General features: G+C 36.3%; 1 protein-coding gene across 2 annotated transcripts in view; it reads left to right on the forward strand.

Annotated features, from left to right (window-relative positions):
• The window catches only part of Acvr2a (activin A receptor type 2A), an 82251-nt gene extending 54552 nt beyond the window's left edge, over positions 1 to 27699 (forward strand). Inside the window, exons 5-12 of one of the 2 annotated variants that reach the window (XM_036183917.1) lie at positions 9105 to 9128; positions 12374 to 12517; positions 14249 to 14392; positions 15440 to 15585; positions 17223 to 17337; positions 20354 to 20492; positions 22916 to 23046; positions 24011 to 25161. In XM_036183917.1, the coding sequence (XP_036039810.1) occupies positions 9105 to 9128; positions 12374 to 12517; positions 14249 to 14392; positions 15440 to 15585; positions 17223 to 17337; positions 20354 to 20492; positions 22916 to 23046; positions 24011 to 24205 (1038 nt within the window). In that variant the 3' untranslated portion in view covers positions 24206 to 25161. Of the gene's footprint in view, positions 1 to 9104; positions 9129 to 12373; positions 12518 to 14248; positions 14393 to 15439; positions 15586 to 17222; positions 17338 to 20353; positions 20493 to 22915; positions 23047 to 24010 lie in introns of both variants that reach the window. The other variant, XM_036183918.1, reaches the window with a different exon arrangement.
• Positions 27700 to 27861: the final 162 nt, after the last annotated feature.

Consider the following 27861-nt stretch of genomic DNA (forward strand, 5'->3'; position numbering starts at 1 on the left):
GAAAGGGCCTGTTGATAAAGTGTATTTAATAAGCACTGACTAATTTTATCTCACAGGACTTAGTATGTAGTATTAGATTATAGATTTTCTGTGATGTAAAAAAAACTCACAAGTGTTAGAGCTGGAATTTAAACCAAGATGTTCTTCAAGCTTTGCTCCTTCTGCTTTTCTGTTTAGCTCCTCTCTTCAGAAAGCAGCTACTTCTGAATACTATTTAGGTATCAGACATATCTGTGGCATCTCTCTATCATGTTATTGTCTGACTTCCCTTTCTGCTTTAGATGTTTAGTAGTTTGTGTACCTATTCAGGTGAGCGTTACCCTCATCTCCTATTCGCCTCTTAAGATGAAAGGACACAACACAGCTGGACAGAAAACACATACTCAGGTGCTTTCCTTTGAAAGTTGAAAATGTAGAATATATTTTTGGACGTGTGATTGGATCCTACACAGAAATTCCTGGCTAATGGTTTGATGCTGCCAGTGTGCACTCATTGTTTAAGATGTTTTGAAGTAGGAATAAGTGGGTAGATGAGATACACTGCACATATAAAGTCTTGAGGACATGCCTACATTTTACCAGCTAGGTGCCCACCTTCCCCGTTAAAAGACCTGTTAGGAAAAGATCTTACAATGTTGCCAAGGGTATCTGGAACATTTTCTTTGCACCTTGTTTAAAGTGCTTTAGGGAAATGACATAGTATGTTTTACTACATAGAGAAACTTTCAAATCTTTAGCTAATGGCTGGTTTATGAATAAACTGGAATCTTATAAGGAATTGACCTTGTCAAGATCAATAAGCTGGTTCTGTCAGTTAAGTAATGGGAGTCATCATGGTATAGGCACCATTTATTTAGAGTATTTTTTATCTTTATTAGTATTACTTTAAATGATATTAGGACATACTTTAAAATCTGGTTCTTTTTAATTATGGTCTTTACAATGAACAAAAAACATTTACTCTAAAATAATGTAGCATGATTAAGGATACAAAAAGGGTAGATCTCTGTTTGCCTAAGAATTGAAGCTGCTGATGGCTTTTTATAACTCATAGCTGCAGTGTTTCTCCTGTTGTTTCGTGGTATCGCTGCTGTCACAGTCATTTGGGATGAAAATATTGGAGAAACTACTGTTTTGAGCCCTGCCATTTCCCAGGCCCATTCACCACCTTTTTATCCTGATGGTGGTGTATTCAGAATGTTACTGCCCTTGAGGCAGCTGTCTCTATAAGCTTACAGCTGTTCTTGCTTTCAGGCTCTCCTTTTGCCTCTGCCTTTGCTAGAACCATATTTTACATGTTACATTCTGTTGTGTCAGTGATTAGAAGAACTCAAGGGCTCTTACTGCTTTGTACTCCATAATGTGTGGTCCACTCTATACCTTCTTAGGAGTCTTTCTTTGTAGTATAACCCAAACCATCCAGCATATGCATCTAAAGTTGTATTTATGTGCTACCTGAGATGATTGAGAAAATGCCACTCAATTTACTTTCTCTCCTCTGTGATTCAGTAGATAATCCCAGGAGAGAAAAGCTCATGGTATTCTGTATACATACTGTATCATAGTTCATTATTCCACTAGGTTGTAGCCTCTTGAAGACAAAGTATATAACAACTGTGTTTCTAATGTTTGTGAGGAATGATAGCTTGTAAGCACTAAATACTAAGTTGAGTTTGTTTTGTGTAGAGTCACATTGAGATGATAACATTATTCCAGGGAATTCCTTTAATAAACAGTCAGATACTTTTAGGGCTTTGCCTTGAGAAAAATCTGGAGGTTGTATTTTTGGAGGATGTACAATAAGTTGAAGTATTCCTAGCTTTTATAATACAGTGACATGATCAGACTCAAGAAGAGCCTCTTATTTTGTATTATGTAGGTCACATTTCTATTGTTTATGCTAAACCCTTTCCACACATAGGAAGCTCACACATTGAGTAAATTGAATGCATACTGGTTTTTCTGGTGATAGTGAGTCACGAGTTATGAATATGAGAGACTTGATAGACTCTTATTAAGCCTTCTTGTGGTAAAGAGTTAATGTGTTTTCAGTAAAACTGTATGTGAGCTTAGGTGTCCTATTTAAGATCTGTGTTCATGCTGATAAAACCCACCACTTGATCAAATGAATATTAGAGTCCAGAAATGACTTACCTTAAATGAGGTATGTAGTTAGCTTTTTGCTCATTTTAAAAGTCTATATAAATAGCACTTTAGTATTGTACCATTGTTCTTTTTAAAGTGACATTAGCTTCTTTAGCCCATATGTCATGACATTTTGTCTAGTTGTTGGTTTGAGGTGGAGTAAGGCCTTTCATATGTTGGGGATCTCCAAGTTGAGCATGCAAAGTAATCCCATTGACCTTAATATTAAAGTAATAATAGGTTGTCATTTCATGCTGTGCCAAATTACTACCCACTGAGAAACCAAGTCATCTGTGAAGATGCTTTGCAGGGTTTTCCTCTTGATCATGAGCCTATATATACATCTATTGAAATGTAGTGAGAAACCAAACTATGGGGTACCATATTCTAGTCATTTTAGGAAAGTGTGCTCCTTTCTTTCTCAGGCGAAGATGTGGGGCAAACTTACTAAATTTGATTGATCATGTTTAGCATGCTAATATTAAATTATACTTACAAAAATGAGTTTATAGAAGCATATTTTTTTAAAATACACTTTTAGTTAAAATACAATTACATCATCACTTTTCCCTTTCCCCTGCTTGCTGTAGTCCCCCCCAATTTCCCTTCCCCCAGCCCCGTCCATATCTTCCCACCTCACTCTCACATTAATAGCTTCCTTTAACTCTTTTTGTTACATACCTTTGTTACATACATGCATAAATGTAAAGATACAGTCTGCTAAGTCTAATTTTGTTGTTTGTGTTAGGTTTCAGGGCTTATCCCTTTGCATTAGATAACCAGGTAGGGGATTTATCCTTGGGAAAGGCTAATTTCTCTCTCTTTCTACATCTATTAATTGCCTGTGGTTCTTTATCTAGGGTTGGGATCCTGTGAGATTACCCTTTCTTGGTGTTACTACTGTTGGTCCTGTTTATGCAGCCATTTCCTGGTTCTCTGGCTCTTATAATTTTTCCACCCATCTTCTGCACCATTACAGGAGCGGTGATGTAGATGTATGTATTAGGGCTAGGCTCCCACAGTCTGTTGATTCTGCATTGTGTCCAGTTGTGGTTTTTGTGATGGTCTTCATGTGCTGTAAAGATGAGGCTTCGTTGATGACAGTGGGTAGCTATACCTATCTGTGCGAATATGGGTACTATTTAGAATCGAGTAAGGAATTAGGCTGATGTAGCAAAATAGTGGTAGTAGTTTCATTTCTAAGGCTCATGGCCTCATTAGCTTTGGGAATCTAGTTATATTTTCAAGCATTATTTCCCTCCTATGAGGGGGCCATAAGTCCAGTCATACAGCTGACCTAACAGGAGCAAAAATGACTCAATGATAGCTGCCCACCAAAGCCCACCCCAGTATGGGTGATATCTTGTGAAAGCTAGGAACCTGGAGTGCACTGCAAACTTGCAGGCAGTTGGAGAGTTCCCTTCCAAGAGGCTCTTTTCTAACCCTCTTCCAGGCAGCTCCACTGAGTCCTGCTTCCTCTAGGCAGCTGGTATGGTCTGTGTCTTCCTGTGTCATCTTTCCCACTTCTGAGTCTTTGTTACAGCTTGGCTTGTTAGATCTTTGAGGGATTCTCAGCTTTTATTGCTTACTCTGGCAGAGAGGGGCCTAGGAATCCAGTTAGTTTTAGGGACTTCCTGAAACTGTTTCCAGTTGTTCACTTTCCTGTTTAAGGAGTTTCCCTGCAGTTTCAATCTCAGAGGAAGCTGTTATACAACAACTGGGTTGATTGATTAACTAGTTTTTTTTTTGTTGTTGTTTGTTTGTTTTTTCCTCTTCTGCTTGAAATAAGACTATGTTTGCTGTATGGATACAATTTATTTAGAAAGTTCTATCAAAAAGGAAAAATCAATTTCTTTTATCACTTGCTGTAAATAATTATAAAATCAGTATGCATCCTTGGATACGTTTCTCTTCCTTCATCTGTTTGGCTGTTGCATTTTTCTCTCTATTAAACTATCAAATACTATTTTTCCTTTATAGACTGTAAAGTATTCTTCTACATGTGGCTTCTTTCACCTCAACAGTATAGAAAAATAGCTCTTCAGTGTGATTGTCATTTATCTCAATCTATTAAGTGGTGTGTTTTTAAGTGGAACTTAGTAGAGTGCTGATGTATGCTCAGGAAATTCTACAGTTTAATGTGTTGGTACAAATTGTGTACATTTAAGGTATATGGTGTGATATTATCAGTTTAGTAAAGTTTGTATGAGATTTCTGATAGGAGAATCTATATTTCATAAGTATTTCAACCATATTATTTTAACTTGCTTAAAATATATAATGCCACTTTATATTTGTACATCTTTGTATATAAATTCTTAAGAATGGTTCAAGGCTGTTATAGATGTTTTTCCTTTTCTGTCTCACTGGGGTATATAATTGTTTTTGTATAGCAACTAAAGTTGTAACTTCATTTAAAATATACTTCTAAGCAAATTTTTAGAAATTACTATAGGTATACAGCTTGAAAAATTACTTTCACCAAGCACACAAAATTTTTTCTATTTACAATGCTTACTATTTACAATTTCTATAGACAATGCCTAAATATAGTCAGGTGGATATTGTCTAAAAATTCTGTATCTAAAAGCAAAAAGATACGAGAGGGAAGACAAAAGTCATGGAGCTTAACCTCGTTAGAGTAGAACTGCACACTACACTCACTTGTGAAAGCCAGTTCTTTGAGTGCTTTGGCAACACACACACACACACACACACACACACACACACACACACACACAACTGCAGGTGATCGCCATTCTATTCTTAGCATCTGGGATGCAGTTTTCCTTTTACCAACGTGGAAGTGGACTCATGAGTGTAGATCAGAGTACATGCTTACCCTTTCTCTGGAGAGCAGGTAGTAGCCAGGAGGAGGCAAACTTTTTCTGCATCATCCTCATTTTCTGGACTTTATCCTAGATGTCTTCCTTTATTCCTAGCTACATCATTGCTCTAAAACCCTTTTCCATTAATTCAAAATAGTAGAAGTAGAAAAGTTCATTTTGTTAATAAAATAAATACTGTGGGCTGCCTTTCTGTTTTTGATGAACCTCTCTCTTGGTGCTTATGTACCTGCTCTGAGCCCTGCACTATGCATGCTACCTAGTACAGGTGCAGGGTGGTCCCTGCTTGCCCTCTTGGGGCTCACAGTTACATGAAGGTGAGATAAAAACAGGCTGTTTATTTAACTTTGTCACTTGGAAATGAAGGTGAAGAAATTATGAAAGGAGTGGCTGGTAGAAGAAAGATGATTGACATTCCGTAGTGCAGGGAGAACTGTATTTGAGGTGTTGGCCAGTGTTAAAATGCTCAGTAACTGTCTCCTGTCATTGTCCTCTCTGTCGCAGCTTTGATTCAAAAGGAATAATTTTCATTGAAACTATTACTGATACAATACTTTGAAATATATGCTACATCAAGTTCATTCTACTGATGAAAAAAATTGGGGCACTCATAGGTGAAATAACCTGACTTACAATCTTGTCCTGATTGGCAATGCCTGGGCTTTTATTCAGGGATTATTGTTCATTGATTGAATGGCTTATTTCAATAATTAGATGGAGTCCATAGAAAGCTAAATTAAGAAAAATAATTAGCGTTCACTACTTCATATGAATATAGTTTTATTTGTATCTAGGCAGCCTGGTAGTTATATATTTTTCTCACATCCATTTTCCTTCTTTCATCTCCACTTAGAGGTTATAAATGTTAAGTAAAAGTAAGTTTTCTTTATAGCTAGTCATAACTCTTACGCTTTTGAACAGCAGCAGCTAAGAGGAGAATGTGCTTTGCCTACATCTCTTAGGAAACTGTCTACCCCAGTGCTGGCTGCCCTGTGCTGCTAATGGCTTGGGGAGTCTGTTCAGGTCTTTATTATCTACATTGCTTTCTGTTTGCTTTCAGGAAGAGTACGATAAGAGAAACCGGAAGGAATCCTGGGATCTAATTAATAGAGCTGTGGCTGAGCATTTGACAGTATCTGATTTATTCATCTGTTAATCTATGCCTGCTCCTTTCTAGCTTGTTGATAGTCTTAAAAAATGAAGAATTGTGGCATTTCTAAGAATATATGATAATTAGATGACTAAGAGGAGATAACATTCAGAATTTGTCAGTTTTCACGTAATATAGACACTTGATGGTTGTTAGAAAAGGTTGTTGAGTGTGGTGTGCAAAAATAAATATAAATGGAAACTACTTATCTGCCTAAGTAGGTACACTTAAGATTGTGTGTGTGTGTGTGTGTGTTAAACAGTAAAGAAAGTTGTAGTACCTGTTGTATGTGTATTAATGAATAGTATATAAAAGTTTCTATTTCTAGAATGATTTCTTTGAATTTTAGATGTGCATAGCTCACTGCTTACCAAATAGTTCCACTTGGAATGTCTCTTAGCACTTTCCACTCAGGGATCATGATCGTCGTTTCCAAACCTAGTTTTCAGTGCACGCAGCACTTGCCCATGGGGCCGTACAACCTGACATCGAGGCTGTGTCCTAGTAGTGCTTTCACGCCCATCAGTCCCCTTACTGTGTAATTTTTTTTTCAGGGTGCTCTCCTTAGGGAAAAACTGGGCAGTGTAAGTCAGCTATCTTACAGATGCTCAAGCTAGTGACTTCCTTTCTACTGATTTTAGTTTTTAAATATGCCTCTGTTAGTGCAAATCATCAATTAGTCCATCTGCTGTAAAGTTCACGAGAGCTTGACACAAACAGTGTGGACAGTAAACTTTGAGTGACTAAATGGATGAGTGAGTAAAGTCCTATGTTCTTTGCTGATGGTTAGTAGTAAGTTCATTCCTTCTTGATAAGCAGTAGGTCTCTTTCTAATCTGGAACTCTGCTTACTTGGCATTAAGGAGTTGATTTGATTTTTAGTTACTTACAGTTACAGTGCAGAGTACTCAAAGCCACCTTTCCATTTTGTGAATCCAGGCCATTTTATTTGGTGAGTTTTTTCTGTTTGTATGTTCAGTGATTTCTTTTGCTTATTTGACTGCATATACTGCAACAGTTTTTTTCTTTCAAGAAGCTTGTTGTTGGTGTCTCTTGTCTACCCTGTATTTTTTGTTCATTCTAGTGTTCATTTATGGAGAAGTATATCCAAAAATACATACTTAAAGTCTGTTTATGTATTTTAGTTAATTAATTAAATTATTTATTATTTATTTTTTGTCTTCCCCATTCTTATTGCATTAAAGCTTGCTTTTAACCTTCATTTTTTATTTGTGTATTTTATAGCTTATTCTATGTTCATTAGAAAGTTTACTGAGTAGGCCTAATACTTTCTAAGATTAAAAGTAACATACTTGTTCTGATGTCTTTATCTCTGCAAGTTCTTGAGTTTAAACAAGATCTCAGTGATTCTTGTGTCTTTGCGTTCCCTGGAAGAGAGGTATTGTATTCTGGAATGCTGAGGTTCTCTAATGGTATGGTAGGCTTAAGCTAGTTTTTTGATGACTCGTGAATAGTCCTGGATGATTATCACAGGATGAAAATCCATCAAACAACTGGTATAGATAAGTGCATGGTCATTTCTTTTGCCAGTGGCACTGTTCTCTGTAGAAATAGTGGCATCTGGGGAAAGTGGTCATCTATTGGGAGTTGTCAAGCTCCCTAGCAGTGGCTAACGTGTATTTAACTCAATTTGACATTCAAACAGTTATCTTTTTAGGGTAGACTTTTTCTCTAGTACTGTCTGACTGTCCTCAGGTTGTAAGAACTGGATACTCATTACTCAGTTGTTACATACTTCCTAAGTTTAAAGTTACTATAATACTGAAATTGTATTTTGAACTGCTAACAAATGCTTAATTCGAAGTATGAACTAAGTCATCTAAATCCTGTTCTGGTAGGATCTATTTTGATTTATTCTTGTTGCTACAGCTGGGCAGGGAGTTTTATAACAGGCCTAGTTTGTCACCAGGTTTTGTTTAATTCTGGCCATCGTTCTTCCTTATGTGTTTTCTTCCCAGTTTGTCTTTCCTGAGCACACACACAGCCACCAAAAGCATTATTTTGTATTTTACTGTAAGATCCTACTGCCTTCCAGAAAGGTGAGTGAGGTAGTTCACTCACTGGAAGGAAATTTCAGAGGTTCTTATAAAAGCTGTAAAAAACAAAAACAAAAACAATAAAACCCAACAACAACCTAGAGCTGAGACACATTACCACCCACAAAGGGCTTTCCAAGCATGAGCACATAAGTTTGATCCTTAGAACCCACATGAAAGGAAGAAAGCAGGGAAGAGAGAGTAAAAAGAAAAGGGGAGGGAGGGGGAGGCAGGCAGGGTGAATGTGATGGTATGTGCTTGTAATCCCAGCGCTGGAGAAATTGAGGCAGGTGGGTTCCTGGGGCTTGCTGGCCAGCCTAAGGAGTTCCAGGACAGTGGGAAATGGCACTTTTGGTATGACTCCCGAGGTTGTCCCTTAACCTCCATGCACATGTCCCTATACATGTATGCATACACCCATGAAAACTATTAGAAAGCCTGGTCTGAGAGAATTGGGTTTCTTCAGGCTGCTTTGTGGTGTTTGTTAAAGGCAATACTGCCCTCTGCTGGTCAGAACCAATTCCAGCTCCCGTCTTCCCCAGTTCAATTGCCTACTTGCATTTAGAGTTTAAAACCTTTTCAAGTACTAAGTAGTGTCTAAAATTTACTTGCTGGCTTGAAGCCCACTGGATCAGGTAATTTGGAGTTATTTTGCATCAAAATTTATTTATTACCACCCTAATAGGTGATATTGAAGGCTTTTTCCTTTATGTTTTTTATACTACTTTCCTCTGGCTATAAGGAAAGTGTTCTTAATCTTTATCTTAAAAATATAGTCCATTGAATCACTGTCTACTTTAACAAAGCTAATTCATTCCTTCTTTCACCTTTGTAATTGATGTGTCATTTTTCATTTCATTCTGAATATGAATCGTAATTTCTTTTGCCTGTGTTTTTTCTTCACAAGCACGCCTTTCATATAATGATAGAGGTAAGATGCATTGATGTTTGCTTATGGTTGTGAAAGCTTTTGTGGATGTACACAAAACATTTGTCATTAGAGTTCTGTTGTTATTGTTGCTTTACTTTGTATCCTTTATAGTTTATCTACATTTTTGTTATAAAAGTCCCCCCTTTTGTATCCAAATGTAATTCATTTGACATAGTAAAAGCATTTGATTTTGAAGGATTATTAACAGTATTTATATTTATCTAAGATAGAATGTAGAAAGAACTATTTCAGCTGAACAGAAGATAAAACCTAATGAAGCCATTAGCCCTAGAAACCCAGTATTTGTAATTTTTTATAGTAGTTCATACATTCAAATTCCTTCACCCATTTAAATAAAAGGTGTCTTTCTGGTCTAGCTCATTATCTCTTAGGTTAAAATCTGCATTTTCCAATGGTATCTCTAGCAAATGAATTAGCTGCAGAAATAGCATCTTTGATAAATCTGTTGCTGCCTGGAAGGTTGAGGCTGTTTGGATTACAATGTCTACTTAATGAGAAATAAGCAAACTTGGTCGCTGATGGCTTTGCTGCTCCTCTTGAACAGTGTCCTAGCATTGGGTATAGTTAGTCACTGGGGAGGATCTCTGGGCAGTGGGGCTTTCTCAGTAACTGCAATTTCCACATACTTTTTGACATCTTAAGAAGGAATGCATAATCAGAGCCACTTCTGCTGTTCATCATCTTAGTTGTATGTTTTTAAATGGTTGTTAAAAGAGCACTGGGAACTTGAGGGGAGGGTCTTAGAAATTCTGTAGTCCTGAGAATTGCTACCCCACCCCCCAGTGTTTCTGTACAGCAAGGCAAAGCCATGTTTTCCGGATGCCATCACTTGTGATGTGTTAAGTTCCCATTTGTCCCTCAGGGTTTCATATATTTAATGATACAAGTCCTTATCCCTAGAAACAAATACTGAGTTTTTCTGAATAAATTGCTATAATGATGCTAATAAACAGAGAATCATTTCTAATATTTTATACAATAAGTAGAATTAGATTTTAGAGGTGCATTTAAAACTTCATTCTAGTAACTTCTTAAGAAAGGAAAAAGGTATATTGATGATATTATGTATTGTGTAGTTATTTTATTATGAAGTTGCTTTTTAGCCCAATCTTTAAATATTTGTGAATCTTAAAGTATACTTAAGACTACATCTCAAAAAGTTTTGATGTTGATGAGAATGAACCTTAGGAGATTATTTTCTTCCCTTTTGAAAACTGGCCAGTGCTTGTTTTTTTTAATTTAATTTTTTATACTGTTAGGAAAATTTGACAGTTGTATGTTTTGAAAGCAATTAATGGTAAAATTGTAATATTAAATGTTGATTCAAGATTTCTCTATGAAATAGAAGTATGTTAATAAATTTACTAAGGAAAGCCTTGTAAGCCTATAGGAACTTTGAAGTTGATCTTTGCATCTAGAAATCATTTAACATACTTTGAGCTACTGTTATATTATTAATTTGAGATATTGAAGAAATCATCTCAATTCTGTGCCATTGACTGGACTCTATGGTTGGCGCCCCTTTGAACACAGAACAGTTATGTGCAAGTTATCTCTAGAGACACTGTTGGCCAGTGTATAGAAGGGGTCAGATTGGAATGTTAGAGTTGAGGTGCCCTCTTTTTTTCTCTCTTTGCAGTGATTGCCTAAAGATTTTAGTATTGATGCTTTGAAAAACTCACCATTGTCTTTTCTATTTAGTTATTTCTCTATAAACTTGTACAGGTATTCTTGGACCTTGCAGACTGGATAGTTTTCTTTGCCTCTGGAAGAGTGGTATTCCCCTTTTCCCTCTCTAGTTGCCTCAGTCAGCCTGTTCCTGTCATTGACTCTTATTACAGGCAGAAGAAGACAGTCAGTTCAAGAATAGGAAGGAGGATATGATTCTTACAGCAACTTTCCAGAAAAGACAAAGGTGCCCTCCCTACGAATCACTGTGAGCCTGGCCTTCCTGAAGGATTTGTCGACAGCCTTTTTGGTCCATCACTCTGCTAAACAGAAGCACTTTGGTTTAATTAATTTTTCATATTTTTAGATGGGACAGCAATGTTTGTAGTCATTTGAAAACAGACATGACTTCAGAATCAGTCACAGGAAGTCTTCTGACTTATTTTTTATAATAGGAGTTTTTAAGCCTTTAAATAAGGATTGCCTAGAGGTTGCATTCTTTTTCCATAGAATACTTCCCACTATTTCTTTGCTGGGTCATTCTAATGCTTGGTAGAAATTTTTTAGACTCACAAATGGACTAGTGGATGAAGGATGCCTACAGGGAGCATTAACAGTCTTGAAACATTTCTGTTGCTTTGTCTGTTGGCTTCCAGAGGCTTCTTACATCTTGCTTTAGTTGAGTTGGTAAACTGATAGAACACTTTCAGCAAAAGTTACTGTTCTTTTGGTCTAGGGAATTTCCTTTGAAATTCACCTTTTTAAATGTATTATACTGGCCTTATTTTAGAAATGCATCATAGTACCACTCTTGTCTTTTATTCACTATTCCATGTTTCAAGCTATGACTACTACGTTCCTAGATTTTTATTTGTACTTCATTTTATTTTTCTCTTCAGTTATCCTCAGGACATGATTTTTATTTCTATTCCGTTTTGGGAAATAGTTGAAGGAATAACTATTAGTATCTTGAAAACTAAGAATAAACAAACAAAAAGTTTGTCTATAGAAACATTTCTTTTAAGTGCTTTTTGTATTTTATATACTTGCTTAAAGTGATTGAGCATTACAAAATTAATGAAGAAAAAGTTAATATTAAACAGCCACTAGAGAAATTAGTAGATTTTGAGAAATTTCTTTCAGAAACGGTTCTACTTTGCTGTTTTGGTACATTTCAAATCCATATCCTTTAAGAGAATATGAGCTGGATGAAGCCGATGGTATACTTACTATTAAGAGTGTTCTGAAGTTCACAGAAAGTCTTGGGAACAGTGCTTAGACTGGCTGATTTGTTTTTTCACCTGCTGTTCCTAAGTAGTAGCAGTGCTAATGTTGTTAGACTTTGCTTGCTTAGTTGTACCTGCTAACACCTCAGAAGCTCAGTTCTTGCAGGCTGAAAGTTAAGGTCACATTGACTTACAGTCACTTAAGTGTTAAAAGTTTCTGTCAGTGCATTCCTCAATATACTTACCTTTTTTCTCATTTCAGAATCGATGTCTTATGTTCTGCTTATTTTTTATTATTTTTATTATTATTATTATTTTTTTTTTCTGTAGGACCCAGGACCACCCCCGCCTTCTCCATTACTAGGTTTGAAGCCATTGCAGCTGTTAGAAGTGAAAGCAAGGGGAAGATTTGGTTGCGTCTGGAAAGCCCAGTTGCTCAATGAATATGTGGCTGTGAAAATATTTCCAATACAGGTATGTTTATTAAAGTTCTCTGATCTATCTACCTATATATTTTTAAAGCTGTAACTGGCTAGAATATTATAGCTCATAAACACAGACTATAATATTCTAACGTGATTGTGATAGTGGGGAAAGCAGTCTAGCCTTTCTTTGCTGCAGTCACATCTAAGAAATGGAGTGATTTAGTGCAGCACTTGGGGTTGTTGGCAGTAGTGGAATCACAATAGAGGAACATATAATCAATCTTTTGTTAATAAAAACTAAAGACGAGTATTCCAATCACAAAAATCACCTCACTGTCTGAGTAGTTGTCTTAATAGCCCCTTGACAAGAAAGAACAACAGATTGTGTGCTTTGTTTTAGAATTGCCATCAGAGCTACATGACCAGACTTTGATTTCTTTTCATTGTACTTTGAGTGTTTCTATGTAATTATTTCAGTTTTTGTTAGTAACTTCTCAGAGGCAGTGATTCAAGTTTCCAAAGGATTGTTTTACTTTGCTTTTCCTTGAAATGCAGCTGAACTTCTTATGAATGTTTGACCTAAAGCAGTCTGCACTGCTGCTTTGCTCCCTTGCTGGTTGGCATTAGGGCTTCCATCTTTCCCTTTCTCTGGTAATACATCCCTGTGGCTGATGGCGCCCTTGGTCTTGAAGTCTTGGATTCACATACTCAACCTCCATCACTCCAAAGTTACTAGAGAAACAGTTTCCTTAATGTACCTTCTCACCTCATCTAAAGCCTAGTCCATAGAGTCTTTATCTTGGCAGCAGTGTGGCTCTTAGAAAGAGAAGCACTCTGTTGGGCTAAGATTTGTAGTAAGCTGTGGGACATTACTTAATGTGTAAGGAATCTTAACAATTAGAAAATAATACGGAAGAATAGAAACAACAATAGCAGCCATTTTAGTAAATGCTTTTATTGACAAAGTAATGATTTATGTGTTGTGTGTTCATATGTCATACATGAATATACATGCAGTAAGTACTTCAGTGACCAAGAGCACAGTTATTCCTTTACTTCACTGGAAAAGTGATTTTATAAAAATCAGAGGAAAACCCAGAATTTAAATTAATCTTGGATCCAGAGATTGCCTTACCTTTACATTATAGTGTAACTCACTTTCATTGCCCTCTCATAGTAAAAAGAAACTAATCTTTTGTAAGTATATAGTAGACCTAGATAACCTGCAGGAATGAGTAATTGATAGTCTTAAAACAAAACAAAACATTAGGTATTGTTAGCCTGGGGTGGGGGTGAGGTGGGGCAGACTGAAGAGAGACTGTTACCTATTTAAGGTGGTCGTTCTACCTAAATTTATCTTTCAGAGAGATGATTGTGAATAGTAGCATGAATAGTTTCACACCATAAAGTGATTATAGTAACTTAAGCAGAACATGTTTCTGTTTAAGATACCTAAATGCAGTGGCTTTTGATGAATACCTGTGTTTGTAAACTTGGCAACACAGAAAAGTAGATTTTGAAGGAATGGGGTAGGATTCTCTAAATAACAAGAATTTATTATGGATTATTGTTATTATTCTTACAGATTTCTTTTATAAAAAAATAACAAAAGGTCCCTTGTACTTAGCTTATTTTGTTGTATCAATTTGACTTAGCTTATTTTGTTATTGTTTTAGAACTTACTCCAGTAATTTCAACATGCTTTATTTTCTTGTACTTTCTGAGTTCTTACCTGCTTTCATTATTATTATTAATTATTATTAATTATTATTTATTGTAGGATAAACAATCCTGGCAGAATGAATATGAAGTCTATAGTTTACCTGGAATGAAGCATGAGAATATACTACAGTTCATTGGTGCAGAAAAACGAGGCACCAGCGTTGATGTGGACCTGTGGCTAATCACAGCATTTCATGAAAAGGTAAAAACAACTTAATACTTAAGGTTTGTTAAGCTGGACTTGGCCTTCCAACCTAATGTTAATTGTTGTATTTCAAGAAAACAGTATATTATCACAGTTTATTAATATTTGATCCATATGTACATCACTTGGGAATGAAAGTACACAAAACTAAGGGAAGAACTTTATAACTAACCCACTAATCATAGAGCAGCCCTTAGCCGTGATCTCCTGTGCTGCAGTTGCTTCTCTTGGGGGACTTTAGAGTAGACAGCGTTTGGTGTTTTCCCCGTATTACTTAGGATACAGTTTGACTCTATGAGCCCTGCTTTTTTTTCTCTTCATTTTTTGCCTGATAATTCTTAAATGATGAACCCAGAGTCACTAACTTGGAATTAGTGCCAAAGCACATGTACTTTCCCCTCATTTTTCATTTTACAAAAACATTTTTTTAAGGAAAATTCTTCTATGTAGCACAGGCTGGCCTCATCTTTGTGCCTCAGCAGCCTCCCAAGTGCTGGGATTATGGGTTTACATTACTATGGCCAGCTAAGATAATGAGTGTCATTCTTGTTAAGTGTAACTGGCTTTATATTTCACTTATTATTTGACCATAAGGATCATAATATCTTTAGAGAAGATTTTGATTTTGTAGTCTTTTTTTTTCCCTAAAGTTAGGAAAATTAACATATTTTGGTAATAAGCTTTTAAAAATCAGTCTTTTGAGCCAGGCAGTGGTGGTGCACACCTGTAATCCCGGCACTCGGGAGGCAGAGGCAGGTGGATCTCTGTGAGTTCGAGGCCAGCCTGGTCTACAAAGCAAGTTCCAGGACAGCCTCCAAAGCTACAGAGAAACCCTGTCTCGAAAAACAACAACAAAAAACAGAAAACAAAAAAAACCCAGTCTTTTGGGGTTGAATGTTCATTAATGTGAATTGGAAGGAAATTTGAGTAACTCTATAGTGATTATGTACTGAAAGGAATGCATTGCCTCCATATCCAAAGGAAAGTTTCCATCTATGTAAAACTTTCATCAAGAGCTTATGGGTGTCCCCCTCTTTTCTTTAGGGTTCACTGTCAGACTTCCTCAAAGCTAATGTGGTCTCTTGGAATGAACTCTGTCATATCGCAGAGACCATGGCTAGAGGATTGGCATATTTACATGAGGATATACCTGGCTTAAAAGACGGCCACAAGCCTGCAATATCTCACAGGTATAGCAAGAGTTGTCTTGTCTTTCTGTTCAACTCACATGCTTATTATTTAAGCTTAATTCTAGGTGAAATTTATTTTTGCCTTGATTATTCAATCATATTTGAAAATGTAAAGATTTTCATTTATTAAAATTAGGTTTGAGATTGACTAGGATGTATTTTGGGTAATGTACATATTAATCTCAGTAAAGTTTAATGATATCATGTTTTAATTTGTCTAATTTCTGAAACCATGTTTGAGAATAAAGGTGTATTTTCTCTATGTCAAAGGAAAAATGATTTTAACTCAAAATTTGATTTAAAGGCAATTTTTAAATAGATACACGGTGATGAAATTAAGGATAGAATAAGTTTTTCTTTGTGTTTTGAATGAGTGTGCATTCAATCTTGAGCTAAAGTAGAAGAGAGGTCATTATGAGGAGAGAGCTGTCCAGTGAAGAATATTACATGTCCAGTGAAGACTCCGTTACCAAATCTTGAAAATGAAAAGTGCTTGTTCCTGGAAGATTGATTTAGTTTGCCATTATTTACTTCCTTGGAAGAGCATAGGATTGAGTTATCACCTTCTGTTTTTTTTTTTTTTTTAAGATTTATTTATTTATTATGCATACAGAAGAGGGCACCAGATCTCATTACAGATGGTTGTGAGCCACCATGTGGTTGCTGGGAATTGAACTCAGGACCTCTGGAAGAGCAGCCGGTGCTCTTAACCTCTGAGCCATCTCTCCAGCCCCCACCTTCTGTTTTAAAAGTAGCCATTATCAGAGTGATTTAGCAGAGGTAGAGTTGAATGTCGCCAGATTCTAATTTTGCAAACCATAAATGACTTCTTCAGAAAGGGATCTGCTTTCTTTCATTTTCCTTCTTGAATCTGCCTTCTATTAATATATTCAAACTAATCCTTCAGACCTCCCCAAAGTTGTTATAGGGACCCTGAAAATATTTTGATACTGAAACAAGTTGATTTCTGGAGCATTTTATTCTATCTCCGTCCTCTTGTGGATCAGTATTATGACTTCTGAGTGTAACTGTTGTTCACAGCAGACATGCTTGCTGAGTTGTCTTTAAGATGAACCAGATGAAGCAGATGTGTAGAAAGAATATTTTCCTGCATTACAGCTGATAGACTTTCAAAGCACTGGGCTATGCTTTATGGGAAAAGGCTTCTTTGTGATCTGTATCCCAAGAGGTGCTTTCCTACTGTAGTGACCATGCAGTGCAAGGTCCGCTGCAGCAAGGGCTGTTCTGAAGTAGAAATCTTTACCAAAGGCTATTTTGATAATTTTCTTGTTTTTCTGAAAAACAAGTTTCTATGGGAGTTTGTAACTGTGAGATCTGAAAGGTTCCCATTCCCTTAAAGAAATAGTAGTTTTATGATTATGTGGGAGTGATGATAATGTATTTCTGGAATGGCTGTTGTAAAACTGCTTTCTGGAGAGGATTCCTTCTTGCTCCTGTTAAAATGGGTTTGTTACTACAGTCATGTGCTTTAGACTAGATTGGGACCCTGCCTAAACATCTTACCCCTTTCTTTGCCTTTTATAGTTTTAAGTAACTTCATTTTTATAGCATATTCTCCTCATGTTCAATAGAATTTTTAAGAATAACTTACTTAAAATACTTTTTTTCTATTTAAGGGACATCAAAAGTAAGAATGTGCTGTTGAAAAACAATCTGACAGCTTGCATTGCTGACTTTGGGTTGGCGTTAAAGTTTGAGGCTGGCAAGTCTGCAGGTGACACCCATGGACAGGTAAGAACAACCAGTGTAAGATGTGAGTAGGAAATAATAAGCACATCTCTTACTTTAGAGCAATACTGACTTGATCTGAAGTTGTTGGGGTTGATTGAGTCATTTAATGAAGAGTGACATATTTTGAGAGGGCAGCATTTTTACATGGCTGTCCCCTTAGGATTAGGCAAGCATAGAACAACATTTAGCTGTGACAGGATTGTTTTCTAAAATAATTAGTCACAGAAGAATCCAGTTCTTAATAATTTCATCTTTAGGGAGTTCTTAATTTTAACTCAGTTTTCATTGGTTAATTCGTCACACTAAGAGTGGAGGATAATGGGTCACTTCTCACCACAGTGTACTAGGTTCTCCTTCCCATTTTCTACATAATAATTTTCTTGCTTCTTCCTCTTTATTGATTCATTAACTCTTCAATGAATTTAATGTTCTTTTTGTTTTTGCTTTTTTTTTGAGACAGGGTTTCTCTGTTGTAACTTTGTGCTTTTCCTGGATCTCACTCTGTAGACCAGGCTGGCCAGAACTCACAAAGATCCACCTGCCTCTGCCTCCCAAGTGCTGGGATTAAAGGCCTGCACCACCACCGCCCGGCCTTAATGTTTTATCTTTGAATTTTTTTTATAGAGTTCACATCTCCTGAAAAGGCTGGAGTGAAGTGTCTAAATTCAGTTTTTATTTGCACAAATAGATTTAGCATCCTTTAAGAAGGCCAAGGAGAGGAGAGTACCCACACATTTTATTCTCTCAGAAATGTGAGGCTAGGAAAGCTGCTACACTTATATAGAATCACCTTTTTTTTTTTTTTATAAAAAAAAAACAAAAAAAAACAAGAACAGTTAGTTTAGGGGCAGGAGAGATGGCCCTGGAATTAAGAGTGCTTCCTGTCTTTGCAGAGGACAAAGTTCATTTCCTGGCTCAGGCTGCTCAGAAATGCCAGTAAGTCCAGTCTGAGGGGACTCAACACCCTTTTCTGGACTCTGTGGGCACAATCACATGTGCACAAAATGCCTCTCTGTAGGTGGATTTTTCTTTGAGCCACCAATTTGCAAAAAAAGATATGGAAACTTATTATTAATTATTAAAGCTTGACCTTAGCTTAGTCCTAATCCTTAGTCTTCTTACACCGTAAATTAACCCATATCTTTTAATCTACATTCTTTTACATGGCTCAGTTACCCTTACTCTGTACTGTCCATTCTGCTTCCTCTCCATTTGGCTGGTGACCCTCCTTCTTTCCAGAGCTCTCTGTTCCCAGAAGTTCTGCCTAACCTCTTCCTGCTTAGTTAATGAGCATTCAGCTCTTTATTAAGCCAATCATAGTATAGTGACACATCTTCACACAGTGTAAAGGAATGTTTCACAACACTTCTCTGACTGTGCAATTAAAAATAAAATAAATATTTACTTAAAATGTGACATTTCCTACAAAGCTTGAGGATTCTTTCCAGGCTTGCCCTTATTGTTTCTCTCTTTCAAGTCATTCAAGTTACTTGGTTATTTCTGAGTTTTCATCCTTCTTCCATATCTTGACCCCCAGGAACATAGCTGTGTGCAGTCATGGCACACTACATTCTCCCAACATTAATTAACAGTTTTAGATTTGGTTCAAGGTTATGTCAGCAGTTGCAGAACATTAGAAAAGCTGACATGATTGAGAATAGAGACTGTTTTAGGAAGAATGTTATTAAAAATGGAGTAGGAAGCCTAGAGACAAATTTCTGTGCTTATTGTATGATTGACAGTCATAGACAGTATGTGTGGAATAGTTTCATCCTTCAGTATCAGAGCAAACTTCATAACTTTTGTTTTTTAATTTTTATTTTATGTATGCATGCTCTGCATTTATACTTGCAAGCCAGAAGAGGGCATCAGATCCTATTATAGATGATTGTGAGCCACCATGTGGTTGCTGGGAATTGAACTCATTACGTCTGGGAAGAGCATCCAGTGCTTTTAACCACTAAGCCAGCTCCAGCTGCCTACATTTTTTTTAAAACCTCATTCATGTCATCTTTTAATGCTTTTAAAATTGGATTACAAGATTAGGCAAAATAAGTTATTACCTACATGAGTAAGTAGTTTCTCTACTATGGTACCACCTTTGATTCATAAAAGAGGACATCTTAGACTAAAATTAGATAAGCTATAATCCCATATACAAGAAGTAACTTTAGATGGTCTAAATTAAGTGAAAAAGTAGGCTTTGAGAGGTATTTGGAATACAGTGTAATGTTTAGGCAGAATAGTGAGAACCAGAGAGCTACTTTATGTTCTGATAAAATCAGTTAAAAATGGAAATTCAGAGTTTCACTGATATGTCCTTAATTTTTAAAAACTATTGCTAAATGTACACATAACTACCAAAGTCTTGACCAAATATCACTTGCCATTCATTACCTAAGGATGAAAACACCAATGTCTAAGCTGCTTTATCTTTAGATCTGAGTTAAGTGTACTTTAGTTTACCTAAATAGCTCCTAAAATCTCTTAAGCTTTCACATGAATAAGACCAACTAGCACTAGCTGCCCCAGCTTAGTAGCCACAGTTACAGTACTACACGATACCAAACTTTTGGGGGCAAATATAAAAAAGAATTCATGAGTAAGTAAAATTTTTTACAAGTAGAATTTAAAAAATGTATCTCTGTTACTTATTTTTACATCATCGTAAATGTTTATTAGTGAAGCCCTTAAAAAAAAAAAAAAGTGTTTTCTAAAGGTGTACCTCAAACAATATGCAAAGTGTTTTTTCCTCCATTCTATCCTTCTCCCAGCAAACCATTACTCAGGCCTTTGCGATTTGATCCAGAAGGGGGGACAAGCTATGTAAGCCTGTCTGGTGAGAGTATCCAGAAGCCATCTTACTGAATAGACCCTGTGGTGTTAGAATCCTAATTCAGTTACTTTACCCTGGATAAATAGACCATATTTGTTTTTTTTTTTCCTACAAAACCATAAACAAAAACATGAGTTAATAAAGTCAATGAGTACTGATTGCTTTCAAAATCTTTTTCAGGTTGGTACTCGGAGGTATATGGCTCCAGAGGTTTTAGAGGGCGCTATAAACTTCCAAAGGGATGCATTTTTGAGGATAGATATGTACGCCATGGGATTAGTCCTGTGGGAACTGGCTTCTCGATGTACTGCTGCAGATGGTAAGGGAAAAAAGCATTTTTTTTAAAAGTATATATGCCATATTTATGAAAGGGATTACACAAAAAGGTAAATAAGTACATTTTCTTCTATGGACTCCAAAAGGTGGCCACAGATATAGGAGGCAAGGTGAATTTTGGGGGCTGGGCATGAAAAGAAATGGCTTTGACACTTTGGATTAGAAGTAGGTCAGACAGCATATACTACAAGAAAATACGTTGCTTCAGAACTTCAGTGTGAGTCTGTCATATCAAACTATGACTTGGTGTTCTGGGGATGCAGACCCTATTGTTAAGTAATACACAGTTAAGGTGATCAAATACCTTCTGGAGAGAGGACTCCAGAGTGAGATAAGTGTGAATGATCTGTTCCAGGATCTGGTATGTAATGTAAGGCTTTCAGTAACTGTACTGGGGTGCAGTTGTATCTAAGAAATGTCAGGTAGTGGTATAGGAATTAAGGAGAGTTACTTGGTGGGGCTTGGGGTTATTTATTGGGACATTTTTATGGCAAAAGAAAGGTTAGATACTGATTTTTCTTAAATGCCTTGTATGTGCTCTAAAATACTTAAAAGCAGACTATGTTCACTTTCCCTTTGGCCCTGATTTGCCCTTAAAATGATAAAGTGAGTGCTTTAAAATATGTGTCTAGTTAAAATCCAGCATTTCTCAAACTTTAGTGTTTAATATAGCAAACTCTTAGGAATCTAGTTAAAAATAAGACTGGAGGATAGGAAGATGGCCCTGTTATTAAGAGCACTGGTTGTGCTTCCTTCATGGGCATCGGTCATGGCTGTAGTGCACACATGGAGGCAAGACAACCGTCCACGTTAAAAATATATATATATTAGCCTGGGCTAAGTCCTGAGAAGTCTGTGTGTTGATGCCAGTATTGTTGACTTGTGAACCTTGAAATTTAATATGTTAGTACTAAGTACTGGAAGTGCTAATATAGTCCTTCATCTAACACAAGGTTCCCACAGGGCAGGGGAAATGGTTCACTGGGCAATCCTCATGACCTCATTTTGATTCTGGGTCTTACATGGTGAGAGCCTAGCCTACCCTTCCTTACAAGTTGTCCTCTGAACTCTATATGCATGTTGTGGCATATACACATGTACACATACACACACACACACACAAAGTGTAGTAATAATAATAAAAAATGCTTCAGAAAGCACGTGTACAAAGCTGAGTCAGTGCCTCTTTTAGTTCATGGTATTATGTTTGAAGTATTTGGTGTGTGTGTATATATATATTTATTTTATTTTTTATTTATTTTATTTATTTTTTTTGGTTTTTTGAGACAAGGTTTCTCCATGTAGTTTTGGTGCCTGTCCTGGATCTCGCTCTGTAGACCAGGCTGGCCTCGAACTCACAGAGATCCGCCTGGCTCTACCTCCTGAGTACTGGGATTAAAGGCATGAGCCACTACTGCCTGGTGAATTTGGTATATTTGTATACTTTGCACAAGGCTCATCTATGTACACCGACTTTTCTCTGATGAATGACACTGCCAAGTGGTGACCTGTTGTGTTAAGGGGAGAAAATATAGATTAAAAGCAGATTTCAGATAAGATTCAGATTTCAATTCTACTATAGAATAGTCAGATACCTCTGTGCAAAATCTCATTAACTTTCTGAGCTATCTTATTTATAAAATAGAGCAAATGCCACCTTCACGTGGATATAAAATAATAGTAAAAATGTAGGTATGTCTGGTCTGAATAAGAATCTATTGAACATCATCAGTTATTAACGCTTAAAATGCACATTCCTGTCTGAGATCCAAGAAAAACAGGTTGTTTATGTTACTGAATAAATTTTGTCATGAAGGTACATTTTTTGAAGTGATAAGAATCCTGGTTGAAGTATGCTTGTGATTTAACTATAAAAATAAATAGCATTATTTATAAGTATTATAAATATGCTTGTGAGTGAAGACAGAACATTGTAAATTGCATTCGTTCCTCATGGAGGGTGTTTGAGCATGCCACAGAGAAGTGTACTAGGTGAAGCACAGTCTCCAGAGGTGCTGACACCAACGGATGGTGATGTTCGGATAGGAGTTGCTGGAAATGAGTCTTCCAAAGAGGATTTGTAGCTTTGATTTCTAAATATTGGCAACCCTTGTCATATATAGACATGGACATTCAACATATGTGTTCCAAAACAGCCTGTTGAGGCTGACTGTGAAGATCAAGAATTTTGGAGCCAGCCAAAACTATTTAGCTTGACCCTGTCCAAAACAAACAGCCATCAAAAAACTCCTGAAAAAAAGACTTTTCGATTTCTCACAGATAGATTCTGGTCCCCATGTGATACAAGTTTAGGGAGGTCCACCTCTCTCCTCATAGAGTGCAGAATTGGAGGAGCTTATACTAGTTAGGAAGAATTAAAATGGTTTTCCTCTTCTTACATTTCAGGACCTGTAGATGAATACATGTTACCATTTGAGGAGGAAATTGGCCAGCATCCATCTCTTGAAGATATGCAGGAAGTTGTTGTGCATAAAAAAAAGAGGCCTGTTTTAAGAGATTATTGGCAGAAACATGCAGTAAGTTTATGCAATTTCCCATTTGAATTTTCAAGAAAACATGTTTTCAGGAGACTAGTGTATCTGTTATGTGCACATTTCTCTTCTGGGACAGTGATCTTCACACAGCTGTTTTGTACTGGAATTCAGAGGCAGAATTAGTTTGTCTGAAGTCACAGAGCCTTGCAGAGAAGGCTCTTTCCTCAGAGGTCTAGTTAAGTTCAAGCAAGTATCTCCTGGTTTGAAAGTTTCATGAGGAAACAAATGCCTGGTCCATGGGAAGCTGGATAGTCTTGCTGACATTACCTTCTAATAGATGCCTTCTTAACACTTATTAAGCACTCAATTTTCTCTATTCCATGAAGTCTTACTCATTTCATTCAGGCTTTCAAGATTTTACAGTTAGAGCAGGCAGAACAGCATAGAATTGTGCTGGTAATTTGGTGTTAATATAACTAGAAACCCAAATAGCAATAAGTAACTACACTCTGAAACCAGAGATTGATTCTTCAAGGGTGACCTTTTAATTTTAACTGCAAGGGAGAAATGCTACTATCAACTAAGAAAATGATTTTAAAAAAAAAAATTGGTACCCACATTAGACTTAGTTGCAAGTCTACTTGAAAAGGTCAAGCATTGAAATGATTGGATTTATGAATACAAGACTTTTGGAACTTAAAAACATATTCATGTTGTGGATCCCTAATGCTTGGAAAAGTAATTTATTTTGCTGGTATGCAAAATAACTTTCAATAAAAGTGAGTTTTGATCCACCATGGTATCTCATATGCTTGAGGCAGAAGGATCAAGAGTTTGAGGCCAACCATAATGAGGTCATTAAAAAGAGCCAGAGTGAGTTCTGAGCAAACTTGGCTGATTTAGAAGCTATATGACCCATGAAAATTGCTATCTCTTTGTGACAGTGTTAGCCTGTTTCCTTTCAGGAAACAATAGCTGTTATGTTTGACTGTTCTTCTCCTCTTAGGGAATGGCAATGCTCTGTGAAACGATAGAAGAATGTTGGGATCACGATGCAGAAGCCAGGTTATCAGCTGGATGTGTAGGTGAAAGAATTACCCAGATGCAAAGACTAACAAATATCATTACTACAGAGGACATTGTAACAGTGGTCACAATGGTGACAAACGTTGACTTTCCTCCCAAAGAATCTAGTCTATGATGGTGGCACCATCTGTACACACTGAGAATTGGGACTCTGAACTGGAGCTGCTAAGCTAAGGAAACTGCTTAGTGTATTTTCTGTGTGAAATGAGTAGGATGCCTCCGGGACATGTACACAAGCAGCCCCTTGTGGAACGCATGGCTCTGGGAGATTTACTGCATCGTCTGCAGCACAGATACGAAGGGGAGTCTAAGGGAAAAGCTGCAAACTGTAAAGAACTTCTGAAAAATGTACACGAAGAATGTGGCCCTCTCCAAATCAAGGATCTTTTGGACCTGGCTAATCAAGTATTTGGAAACTGACATCAGATTTCTTAATGTCTGTCAGAAGACACTAATTCCTTAAATGAACTACTGCTATTTTTTTTAAATCAAAAACTTTTCATTTCAGATTTTAAAAGGGTAACTTTTTATTGCATTTGCTGTTGTTTCTATAAATGACTATTGTAATGCCAACATGACACAGCTTGTGAATGTGTAGTGTGCTGCTGTTCTGTGTACATAAAGTCATCAAAGTGGGGTACAGTAAAGAGGCTTCCAAGCATTACTTTAACCTCCCTCAACAAGGTATACCTCAGTTCCACGGTTGCTAAATTATAAAATTGAAAACACTAACAAAATTGGAATAAATCAATCCATGTTTTATAACAAGGTATTACAAATTCACTGTGTTATTTAAGAAAAAAATGGTAAGCTATGCTTAGTGCCAATAGTAAGTGGCTATTTGTAAAGCAGTGTTTTAGCTTTTCTTGTACTGGCTTGTAATTTAGGGAAAACAAAGTACTGTTTTTGAAATAGAAAAAAAAAATGATGTCATTTCCCCTCCTTCCCTTCATCTTATATCCAGGTCCCAAAGTATTGCATACTTAAGTAGTACTTTTTTCTTTAAGGTGTGCTGTGTTTGGGAAATATTTGAAAACATAAAGCATGATTTAAAATTTTTTAAATGAGCTGTAACACTGGAAAGCTCTTCATTTTATCTTTTAAAAATAGATTTTTTTTCCTATTTATATATGTAAAATTGTGGTGTATTTCTTCTTTTACCAAACAGTGTGTGGGATATTCTTATCACTGTTTTTAGGATCACCTCAGGAAGTGTCATTACTCAGAATTCCTCACTCTGCTTTGAGACGTGTAACTATCATTATACTGTGTGGTGCCATCTTGTCAAGAGTAGTATTTGATGTCTGTGATATGAAGAGAATTGTCTTTGGATAGAGATGCTGACCTTTAAGCACAGATTTCAGATATTACTGCTTTAAATCAAATCAGGGATAACAAGTTGAACTTATAACTTAAAATATGCAATGACATTTAGAGGTAACCAGTGGTGGTATAAGGAACACAGCCTAGCCTCCCCCAAGTTACTTTACAGCTAACTCTAGATAGTTCATGCCTTATCCTTGCTAAGAAAATGGATTTGATGGCAAGTAGGTACCAGAGTGCTTTTGCAAACAATGTAATATTAGAATATAATTGGCTTCTTCCTTAAACTTATACAAGCCCAAGTGAAAGATTAATTCCCTGAATTTAAAGATTACCAACAAATAGCCAGTATTATGTTATATACATTTTTGTCAAGTCACTTTAACATCCATACATTAATTTTATAAACTTTTTACATGTTACTATCAGGAGCTCACTGTGAATGCATTATCTTCAGATGGTTAAGACATCATACACTACATTTTACATAAAATGTGCACTAATCTCTGGGAAGACTGAATTAATTATAAACAATACATAGGTCAACAGACTCTAAGCAGGGAGGGGAGAGTAATAGCATTTGTTGTGTCTGTATGCCACACCCCATAGAGAATTGTGCTTTGTCTTTGTACCCAAGGTCTCACTGTATTCCTAAGATTGCCCAATTCAGTGTTTACTGTTCTGATTTCTACATATTTGGCCTCTCAAATTCTTGATTTAGGTTTGCTTACACTTGTAAACTAATCAAGGATAACCATAAGAGAATGTGCATACAAGGAAATTGTTAATCTCCATAAACTAATTTCTGCTGATTGTAAACATTCAACCTCTTTTTTAAAGTGATAAATGAGGGATATTGTGGCTGTCTGGCTTAGGAGAGCACTACAGATAAAATGTTACCAAGATTGGTTCATGATAGAAAATGCTTTGTCTCCATGCTAGGGAAACTTTTTTTTTTTTTTTTTTTTTTTTAAAAGAAATCTTGGGTATTGTATTTAAATCTAGCTTATCAATTTAAAAACTTGTATTCTCTTGAGAACTACATTAACAGAAAGCCTTTTTTATAAGCAGTAAAGTAAGAATGTTCCAGTGACTACCTGTTCTTATACCTAGTCTTGTTAAAACTTTCTTTTGCAGGGCATTTTAGTGTTTGGTTTACAGTAAGTGCAGAGCGGGCAGATAAAAAGTTTGAGCTAGGGACACTGAAAAAGGAAGATCAAAGAATGAAAACTTTTTTTTAGGGAGATGGCAAACTTAGACCCCTGTAACTTTGTGTATGGTGCTCCTCATGATGTCTTGTACTTTGCCTTTCTGATACCCACCAGAACTGCTGCTCTTACTTACTCTACCTTGCCCAGATCTCCTGTGAGAAATGCTTTATGATCAACTGCCATAGGACTGATGGATTAACCAGTGTTTGAATTTATTTGAAGTCTATCTATGCCCTGCACAGATCTTGTATGTATTTTAGATGCTAGGAGTTATAGCATGTGATTTGTGACTCTTGTTTGGACGTTTTATTACAGGTACCTTGTGAATTCCAGAACAGAGACTGTGCCTCAATGATTGGTCCCATGAATTTGCACTATCTTTCGTGGTGATATTCTCAAAATATAACCAGGAAAAACAAAAAACAAAATCCAACACCTTTGAATTTAAAACTAGAATCATGTGTCACAAAATTATGAAAACATTGCTTCTGTCCCCTTTTCTTATCCTTAGGTAATAGTCACATTTAAGTAAAATTCAAATGGTTGGGAACAAACTCTCACCAGATGGATGGTAGTTTAGTGGAATAGACTGATTACTGTTTTTTAAAAAAATGCTTCATCAGCTATTTTCCAGTTTCTCTTTTTTACTTTTTTGAAAAATTACTTTTTAGGAACATTTGGTATAATATGCATAAAATTATTTACAATTTATGGACAAAGATACAAGTAGCATCTTGATTAAACATCATTTACCTCAGATATTCAACCAGCAGTACGTTTTTTATGCAGTCTCAACCCGTATCTCCCTATTTGTTACCTCTCAAAACATTGGTAAACACTTATTTTAGCTTTACTCTGTATTTCTTGTCAGTGTTTTGGGCACAGGTTGTTGTACTACTGTCAAATTGTACTTGCTATCTTTTTTTCTGCAAGTATTTAACAGAAAGCTAAAAACGAAAAAAAATCCCCATAAAATCCCACCTCGAATAAGTGATTGTTAAATATTGTACAAATAAAATGTATGCTATCCCCATTCCATCCCCATGTTAAATAAAAAATGAATATGGTATTTGCACATGCAGTTTTTCTTTAACTCTGTACCATTCTCCAAAAGGGTAATAGTTTTCCCATTTATAGTGAAGTTTCTGCCTTGAGACTTTGAAGGGTGGAGTCATAAAAGCAGGGAGGTTTGTGAATGAGGGCATCTTCCTTCCACAGTTGTCTAGTCAGACTGTTC

This window comes from Onychomys torridus, chromosome 4, assembly GCF_903995425.1.
Source record: "Onychomys torridus chromosome 4, mOncTor1.1, whole genome shotgun sequence".
Classification (NCBI taxonomy): Eukaryota; Metazoa; Chordata; class Mammalia; order Rodentia; family Cricetidae; genus Onychomys; species Onychomys torridus.